Source organism: Montipora capricornis, chromosome 7 (assembly GCF_036669925.1).
Source record: "Montipora capricornis isolate CH-2021 chromosome 7, ASM3666992v2, whole genome shotgun sequence".
Taxonomy (NCBI): domain Eukaryota; kingdom Metazoa; phylum Cnidaria; class Anthozoa; order Scleractinia; family Acroporidae; genus Montipora; species Montipora capricornis.
Genome location: NC_090889.1, coordinates 41,566,542 through 41,576,541, shown reverse-complemented (window position 1 = coordinate 41,576,541; position 10,000 = coordinate 41,566,542). Strand labels below are relative to the sequence as shown.

At 38.9% G+C, this 10,000-nt stretch overlaps 1 protein-coding gene and 1 long non-coding RNA gene across 2 annotated transcripts in view; one reads left to right on the top strand and one right to left on the bottom strand.

Moving 5' to 3' along the window:
- The window catches only part of LOC138057245 (uncharacterized), a 234,549-nt gene that overhangs the window by 181,977 nt on the left and 42,572 nt on the right, over positions 1-10,000 (bottom strand). The gene's annotated exons all lie outside the window — the stretch shown is intronic.
- LOC138057630 (fibroblast growth factor receptor 1-like) overlaps positions 1-10,000 on the top strand; it is a 60,143-nt gene that overhangs the window by 24,775 nt on the left and 25,368 nt on the right. Inside the window, exons 9-14 of the mRNA XM_068903580.1 lie at positions 316-357; positions 1,013-1,102; positions 3,706-3,739; positions 3,849-4,042; positions 5,312-5,428; positions 5,989-6,173. Coding sequence (XP_068759681.1) covers positions 316-357; positions 1,013-1,102; positions 3,706-3,739; positions 3,849-4,042; positions 5,312-5,428; positions 5,989-6,173 — 662 coding nt within the window. The remainder of the gene's footprint in view (positions 1-315; positions 358-1,012; positions 1,103-3,705; positions 3,740-3,848; positions 4,043-5,311; positions 5,429-5,988; positions 6,174-10,000) is intronic.

Genomic DNA, 10,000 nt, shown 5'->3' with positions numbered 1-10,000 from the left:
CTCCCACACTGGCACAACAACTGTGAGATCAACACTAATCAACAACAGTGATTTAAATTGAGAATGTGAGCAAAAAAGAGAACGAGGGTAAATTCCATAAGATTATTTAACAAGTGAAAGCAGATATAAAAATACTACAACCAAAGTTGTATCCGTGAAATCTGTCGTTTCAGTAAAAATTATCCTGCATTTTTTTTCTCAATTCTTCACACCATAGCTTTGCAAGTAAATGTACTAGCTGGACAAGCAGGTAGGTTTACATGTATGTTTTTTCTCTTTTATTTTGAAATTCCCTACTCCTCTGTTCCCTTACAGGGGCACCCAAAGAAGGTGTTCCTCTACTTATGTGTTCCGCAGGTATGCATCTGCCGGCTCAAAAAAAATGTTTGGGAAGTTGCAAAGAAAAATGTTTTTGTTGTGCTGCCAAATTCTTATGAATCTACTCACGCTCTTCTTCTGAAGGCTTTGCTTGTTGACTGTTTTGGAGCAGGGGCACCCAACGTCAATTTTTGGAAAATATCTGTTCGGAAGACGAATTGAGATCTAGAATGTTCGGAACATTTGTTGTAAAATGTCTTGCTTGCCTGCCTCTCCTAGGATTTTCGAACATTTGAAAAATGGTATAAGTGCCATTTTTAACGGATTTGTACCCTGAAAAGGTCACCTAGAATTTTTGGGAGCCTTTTTCTGGCTAAAATTTTCGAAAAGGTAAGTTTTAATCCCTATAATTCTTGGATCACTAGATATGCCTATATCTACCGTTTAAATACTAAAATACGTTTAACAATGCTATGTTTAAGTGGTTTTGAACTATATTCTCGTTGGGTGCCCCTGTTGGAGTTACACTCCGAAGAGAGTACGAGGTTCCATCGCATGGAAAGCTGGAATGCAAATTTCTGGCCGTTTTCCAATCTGGATTCTCTTTCTAGAGAACCTTTTTTTTTTAATTACCATGTCAATTTTCTTCGTTTGTTTTACCATGATTTGAAATCAAGAACTTTCATGTTTACAGCTATAGAGTGGTACTATATTGTCGGCCCAGTATCTGCTGTTGCAGTAACAGCATTCATCGCCTGGTACCTTTGCAAACGACGTACAAGTGGTAAATATACAAGCCTGCATAAATACATCTTCATTCTTAATTCTTAAGGAGTTTAAAGCGCCATACACAAAGAAATGCTGTTATAAATAGCAGCAGAACTATGAAGATACAATGCCCCATTTTTCTGGAGAATGTACTCCATATAGCTATAGTCATGTACTTACAGGTGATGTACACGTACATTCTGATATATTTTTGGTTCATGGGTGAGAGATCTACTTACCAGTGACTCAGGGATACTGATACAAAAAAAATTGAAAAAAACGATCGAAGTGCTCCAAAACAGGCCTGGAACGTATGAACTTCCACTATTACTAGTTCGGATTACGACCAATCTGAAGGTTACAGGGACGCCACTTTAAAAGCACTCCGATTATTGTGAGTTTTCCTGAGTCATTAATGTAGTTATAAGTTAATCCCTTCAGCATTGAACAAAGCCGTAAAATTCCGATTATAGGGAAGCCCTGGGCTTATACAACTTCGTAACGGGTTTTGGCTGGGCTTGTAAACGGAGGGACTTATATCCGGGGGGTGTGGGGGGGAGCTTATAAGTGGAATTAAAAAACGTTTCGAAATTGAGCCACATCAGTGTTGATGGAAATGTGTTTTTAATTGACTAATTTTTAATTAAACTTTCCAGCCTCATTAAAAATCGAATGCAATTCAATTTCAAAATCAAAACTCGTCAACGTGAACGTAACGCAACAAACCGGAAGCTCAGAGTTCATGAACTTAAGGACTTTCGCGCTAATTGTCTCTACGCAACTTTTAATGTGCAGGTATCGCGACTGTATTGGTCACGCATTACTTTTAGCATTAGTTAAGATCTTATGGCGACAAAACCAAACAACAAGTTTCCAGGTCGGCTAAAGAATGACACATTTATTTCCAATTCATCATGACACAATAAAGAGAAAGGACCTTATAAGGTCGCTAATCGAGTAGTGGTTGAAAGTTTTGAAAACTCGAGGAAGGTTAGTTAAAGTCAGAGAAGTTGTGTAAATTTAATGAAGTTGGTTTTTTAAAATCTTTTTCTTTTCCTTTATTTCATGAAAATAGAGCAGAATTATCTTCTCTTACTAATCCATTTGAATAGTGCGGACCTATGAGGAAACAGATTAGAAATGTTTTTTTCTGTTTTTTTGCAAAAGCATTTCATCCATCGATCCTGTCTTGGGTTCCAGTCTTTCCCCGACAGGTCACGCAAAATCTTAACAAACTAAATTTTCCAAGAGCTTCGCAACATCACATCGATTTTACTCGTTTAGATCATCGGTGACCCCTATTTTTAAGACACGAATCACTTGCTCTTATTACAATCTACAAAATATGATGAACTGAAAGTTATCTTTTTTAACCTTGTGTCCTGAGTTCCGGAAATAGTCACAATGGGTAGCGCGTGCGAAAACGCTCGTTCAGGATTAACTCTACTGTTTAAGACTTACCCAGCGGCATGCAATTATCTAAAAAACCCACTCCTATATTTCTATGCACCGAAACCTTCACTCTAACGTATTATTTTTATGATTTTGGACGGATAAGTAGATGAGGCTATCCCGTTATAATGACCTTTCTATTGAAATTTAGAGCATTTTTCCCTTGCCTTTTTCTCCGAATCAAAGTCGGTGACCCCCCAATTTTTTTTCATTTTTGGAATAAGTAATTTATGACCTAACGTCTTGCGAGAAATGAAACAAATTTCAATGTGGGAGGATTTTCGCGCGAACGTCCTTAAAAAGCCCTTGTTTTCTTTAGATGTTGGTGTGAGGTATTATTAAAGTTATCAGTTACCTTGATAATTACGACCACATGACAAATTGCAACCATGTGGAATTGAACAATCTCTGGAGGCACATAGCAGAATTAGAACGCTTGCTGTCCACGAGAAAAAAATGCGATGCTTAAACATTTATGCGGCTACATGTATTGTTTTTTACACTAACATTGTGAATAATTAACACAACATGAAAATCAGATGAATATAATAATATTAGGAGCCTGCCTTTAATCATTGCTGTCAATCCATCTCCACATACTAGTGAATCTAACCAAGTCTATCCCTTTTTTCACATGCTATTGTGTTCACTGGTTTGCTGAGAAGCCAGAGCTAGGTAAGTCGAATCTTTTAGAAGCCAAATACACGAGTTAAGCTGAATTATGTTGCCCCTGGTTGTTGTTACCCAATTCGCCAAAAAATTGCCTTTAAAAGATGTTTACTTTAACATCCGTGGTCACATGATACCCTTTACTAGCCAAGACGTCTTATGAGGTTTAATGTCATAACATTAAAAAGACATGAAATCGTGTCATCTTTTTTTTTTTTCGCCTTCTCTCTGAACTCTCAAGCACCATAATATTTTTGAAAAGTAATTCAAATAATGCAAATTTAGGATATGTGGATAAGTATAGGAACTCCGTGAGCTGCATCACTAGAGCTTTGGTCAAGTCAAGGTCTTACTTGTATTTCAAACGCAGTTTTGATCAACGATATCACAATTCTACTTGAGCGACTAATGCAATAATAATCGTTTCTCTAACCTTCCGTTAACGTTGTTATTATCTCAGAGGAATTAGTTTCCTGTCTTTGATTGTTCAATATGTAGGATCTAGTGAACAGATCAATGACATGTCAGCAGAGTGTGTAAGAAGTGCATGTAAGCTTTAAATTCATGCCATCATTTAGTGACGAACAGTCAACCAACCAGTGAATAATATATGAAAAATAATCTGAATTTCTGGATTTAAGATCAACAGATTTTGAAGAAAGTCATGAGATGAAGTTGATGGAAGTTGAAGTGGATGAATGGGAGATATCTCGTGACCGAATAAGACTTGAAGAGGTCATCGGCTCAGGAGCATTTGGAACAGTTTGGAGAGCAACTTTGAGTCGTAAAAATGGGAAACCTGGCATACGTTTTGTTGCAGCAAAGTGCTTCAAACGTGAGTAACTTTGAATTCCAAATTACTCATTAATTTGACTGCACAGCATGTGCGTTCAATTTATGGTACCTAGTGGAGCTAAAGCACCAAATACAGTGACATCTCAACGAGTTCTGCTCATCCACTTTGAATTTGTTTTTTTTTTGTCACAATGAACGTGAAATGCTGAAAACCGAGAGTTTCCAGAGAACGCCTGCTCAAGTGCATTAAGATTTTTAATTATCCCTCTAAATGAAATGCTGTTCATTTTAGTCTCAATATTGCAGGGAAGCATGCATTTTACATGCAAAAATGGTTGGAAAATAAATCTGAATGGTTCCAATAATTCAAATTGGGGATATTTTAAGATGATTTTCTTTTCTACCAGCTTTGAGATAATTGACAACAGCATTTTTATTAAGGAGCTGATCACCCCCAATGTGGCACAATGGATGGTGCCTGGGACCGATCCTTACCAGCTGGCAGCCAGCTCCTTTTGATCTTGGAATCGGCTACAAAAAAGTGTGTCCCACAGGGAATCAGGCCTGTTAATGGATTGCCATATGGCAATCCAGTCGGAAAACGAGTGAAATTTATTCGTTTTCTTTTTTTTTCTTTTTTTTTCTGTGTTGGGAAAAGTCTTTCTTGTTACTCCCCTGCTAAGTAGTGTCTTTGTGCGTAGAGTCTTCTGCGCGTAGTTTTGGTAGGCTTTGCGCAAATTAGTCTGGTGGACACAGTAGAGTATTTAATTAACCTACAATGGCGTCTGTGTCATAGAACAAAGGCTGACATTTCAATATGCACAGTTTATTCCGGAACTTCCCGGAACTTGCTGTAGCAAAAAAAAAAAAAAAAAGAAAATTGAACTCTTCGATTTGAAACAGGAAATAGAAGTTAAGTACGTTTATGACCGTGAATCCTTAAGTCGTGTGACCGAGCGTTCTTGTGTATTCTTCTATTTTCTTATGTGGTACAGCCGAGAATCAAGAAATCACGCAGGCCTTCAATAACAAGTTCTTGTTAAAAAATTAGCACACAAAGCTAACGTTACTTTGTTGAAACACATCAAGGGCAGTGTTCCTAAGTCTGCACTAAATCAAGCTTCTCAGGGAGACGTGTGCATGAGGAAGAGGATTTGATGCTTTAATTACTCTCATGCATTAGCCTTTGTTCCATGCTTGCTTCAATCCAACCGCGACATTACACTTTCTCCAATCAGCCGAATATTGAGGTGTACCTAACTAGGGAACTTCCTTTTTTATTGTATTTTGATCTAATTTATGATTGCAGCAACTTCAGGGGAGGAAGGGCGAAAGGCGCTGATGAGAGAAATTGGGTTAGGAAAAGCTCTTGCTGACAGCCCCCTGCCAAATGTCGTAGAGTTTATTGGCTGCGTTACCACCCAGAGTAAGGAGCTATTTTGTTTCTGTTTTTATGCACTTTTTTTAAAATTCTTTTCATAATTTTGTCTTCCCAGATCTCAGGTTTGGCCAGAATGGATAATACTACGGTTTTTAAGGACTAATACTAATAATAATTATTGATATTTTACAAGTGGCACTAACCTCAAATGTCAACCCACGAAAACTGTGCTATTTTCTGCAGCCATTGATTGGGTCTCTTGACAAACAAAGATAAGTTATCTTAGTAATCCAGACTAAATCACCAGGAGTGACTTCACTGCTACCTTTGATAACATTGATAACAAGGACGTATTCAACACATAGACCCCAGGTGACGGTCCATGTATTACCCCAGCTGTGGACCTGGTCCTTGGACCTCTCCATGGAACCAGCCTATTATTAGTATTATCATTATCATTATTATTATTATTATTATTATTATTATTATTATTATTATTATTATTATTACTATTGCTGTTGTTGTTGTTGTTGTTGCTGTCCGGTGATGAGGCCGAGCTTGCAGTAATAAATACATAACGGTGAACGACCATCTCTACCACACAGTACACCCAATTTTGATCATGGAATACTTGCACTGTGGAGATCTACTGGGCTTTCTGAGAAAAAGCCGTGGAATTGCTGACAAGTATTATCACGGACAAGGAGAGGTAGCGCAGTTGCGCACATACGACCTGGTCTCATTTTCAAAACAGATTGCTACAGCGATGGGGTTCCTGGCATCAAGAGGGGTAAGTAAATGATGCGAGGATCAAGCAAATGTTCAAAAATCTGTCCTTTAAGGTACATTGTATGTTTGTCATCGGTGTGAGACAAAAATGGGGGAATATTCAGATTTCAGACCTGGAAACCTTTAGACCTGCGTATTCGCGTCCATCATTTCTACCTGAACATTATAGGATAACGGGTAAAGGGTAAAGGGTAAATGGTGAAGAGTATAGATTTCTATCTGAGGTTTGTCATGTTGGATTAAACTTCAGCATTAGTTCAATTTCTTCAATTTTCAACAACCTGTCTCGCGGCGAAAGAATTATCATAATGGTAATTCTTTAGTCGCAGGACAGGGGGGTACATTGCAAATTTTCGGTGGTCCAGCTATTAAATAAAATTCAAGAATTAATATTCGATCTATTGCCTCTTAATTGCTACTACAGTACCCTTTTAGATTTCTAAATGGCACAAAAATAAAGACTTATCACTCCCCTCGAATATGTACTTAAAATAAAATGATCTATTTCTTTGAAACTGTTATGCCCGTTCATTCATGACTTTGTATGGGAAAATATAAAATTATAAATGCTAAAATAAGCTGTAAATGTAGAAATAAACTTCACTTACCTCTACGTACAGTTTTCTTCGTCTTTTCTGTGAAATCGGAGGGCAAACTGTGTCCGTTTTAGACGGGTTTGTGGCTTACGAATTTTTACGATGTCTTTAGTTGTCATTTCCCCTCATAAAGGGAAGATCTCGTCCCACAAATTGCTCTCGCATGACAAAGCAACGGTCCGAATCGCCATGAAAACACCAACGCCTTAAGGCCAGATAAATTTCCTATCACATCAATAGGAAACTTATCTGGCCTTAAGGCTGTGGTGTTTTTATAGCGATTCGGACCGTTGCTTTGTCATGCGAGAGCAATTTGTGGGACGAGATCGCTGCGAGTCACCAGCCTTTCTTCTCTTTACGAGGGGAAACACAGGGCGCTCACACAATGTGTGTGAGTAACCGATTGTTATTTTATAGTAAATGTACTGGATTTACCGTTTGCTTCACCTATAACGATATTATATAATATCGCTAAGTATGTATATCGCAGTCAATGTTAAATAAACGTTGAATTACCTTACCTGTTGTATATAATGGTCCTTTTGCCTCAAAAGCGGTTTTTTGAGCGATTCTGAAGGATTTTGAGTTCGCCGTTTACTGTTCCTAAAAATATATAAGGATTTGCATGGGAATCCCGATAAAAAGCTTAAGAAGATATTTATATGAAAAAACTCTCAATTAAAAAGCCTAACCTTATTGCCAACGGGGTAGTTTCCTTCCTGTGTGGTTATTTTCCAGGTCCGACGCGATTTGAGCCATTTCTCAATTTCGTGGTTGTCAACAGTATAATAAAATCCCCAGGCTGGAAACTAAATTCTCAGGTGCCACCAATTTGAGTCAAATATTCCTAGATAAAATGTTCCCACGGTCACAATTCCACATCACAATCAATTGACAAAGATTGAACTCTCATCTCAACCCACCATCAAGTTACGCACGTTGGAAATAAGGTTAGGCCTTTTAATTGAGAATTTTTTCATATAATTATCTTCTTAAGCTTTTTATCGGGATTCCCATACAAATCCTTATATTTTTGTCGGCCATGCTCACACCGAGCTTGGGGCGCCTGTGCTAATAATAGAAAGACAAGGGAGAAATCCTTGTTTTAAAAAGGGCTCCAGCGCTGGAAAATTTTTCCCCTAGAAAATCGTATCGTTCCGCAGCATTGAGGTCGAAAGATTTACGCTTCTTGTGTACCTGCCGATCGAGAATCCATCCAAACGGCCCGGAGCTAGCCGTCGAAGAAAATCAATATCCCACAGTATTCGAGCGGTAGGAATGCGTAGCAAGATTCTCATGTGCCAGTCACAAACCGTCATGCTGATTGCTCCTTTCTAATTGGACGATTGTCTAACGTCGTCCAATTCCGAAAGGGGAAAGTGGGTGCTCTGTGGGGGAAATGACAACTAACGACATAGTAAAAATTCGTAAGCCACAAACCCGTCTAAAAGGGACACAGTTGGCTCTCCCATTGCACAGAAACTACGAGGACAACTGTACGTAGAGGTAAGTGAAGTTTATTTCTACATTTACAGCTTATTTTAGCATTTATAAGCTCAACGTTAATTCTATAAATCCCCCCCCCCCCCCCCCCACAGATTCGATAAAATTTAATAGTCAAGAGAAAAATACCCATGCTAAGGAGAGCAAGCCATCTACGGTTGTAGGATGTTTCGTGTAGGTTACATAAGCAGTGTGTTGTTATACTTCAGAAAGTCGTACATGAATAGTGTAGTGTAAAACGGGAGTGGTGAGCGTTGTTTGACACTTAAGACTTTTGTTGTGTTTAATCCGGCTCATCTGATTGAATCTGTTCCTGGTATTCAACAACTGGCGACGAGGATGGGGTTTAGGGTGGGAACACTGTTTTCATTGAAGATTAACTTGAGAGATTTGGATATTGGAGGAGTTCGTCTGTTTGATGTCAACAGTGATCCGAGTAGCGTGGGCACTGAGTGTAAACGATGGCTTCGTAGTTTTCAGTTATATGGAAATGGAAAAGGTTTGATTGTTGTCTCCGATAAGGACGACAATACAGTGCAGAGGCGAGCTCTTCTTCTGCATTGCGCTGGGCCGCATGTCCAAGATATTTTTGATGTTTTGGCCGACACTTGGAGTGCGAAAGATTATCAGAAAACCAAATATGCTTTAACCAGACATTTTGTCACACAAATTAACACTCCATATGAGCGGCATTTATTCAGAGAAATGGTGCAAGGGGAAGATGAAACGATTGACCAATTTGCGGTACGATTGAGGCACAAAGCTTAGCAGTGTGATTATGGCGACCAAATGAATGGAGGCTCAAATCAGTGATCAAATAATATCGAAGTGTCTTTTCAATGAATTGAATTGCAAGCTTCTGGAAAAAGGCCAAACACTCACACTTTAAACCTTACAGGAGATTGCCCGGAATTACGGGTTAGTAAAAAGACAAACGCAGAGTACGAATGATAGACGGACCAGACAGAATAGTCGAGATACGACTTTACCAGGGGGTGAATGTTATAGGTGCGGAAGGTGTTGACATTTTGCCAAAGACCCCCTGTTTCCGGCCAAGGGAAAAGAGTGCTCAAAGTGTTCTCAAGTGGGCATTTTGCAAATGCATGCAAAACCAATTCCCAGTAAATCACGTGTACAGTATATGAAGGTCGATGAATGTAAGGAAGAGGAAGACGAGTATGTGTTTACAGTTGCTGGTGAGGCTCAAGGAGGAAAACTCAAGGTTAACATTTGAGGTATTCCGGTAGAGATGATAATTGATTCTGGAGCAAGTGCAAATGTCATTAGCCAAGCATTGTGGGAACAATTGACGAAGCAGCATATCAAGTGCGTATCACTGAAGAAGTACAAAGAAGTTGTTTGCTTATTGTGAAGTTACCCCTTTTGAAGTGATTGGAACCTTTACAGCAGATCTGAGTTTAGGCAGCAAGAGTGTGTCAGCTGATGTCACAGTCATCAAAGGGCAAGGAGAACCATTACTGGGAAGAGAATCAGCCACTGAGTTGGGTATCTTGAAATTGGAAGTCCCATTGAATTGCGTGGTACGTGTAGATCAAAGTGAAATGACAACGAGATTCAAGGATCTTTGAAAGACTTTCAACTGAAACTACAAGTTGACGAACAAGTCCAGCCAGTTGCGCAACCCTTACGGCGTCCTACATTCAGCTTGAAGGAAAAGATTGAGAAGAAGCTTGGCGAATTATTACGAGAAGACATCATTGAGCAAGTT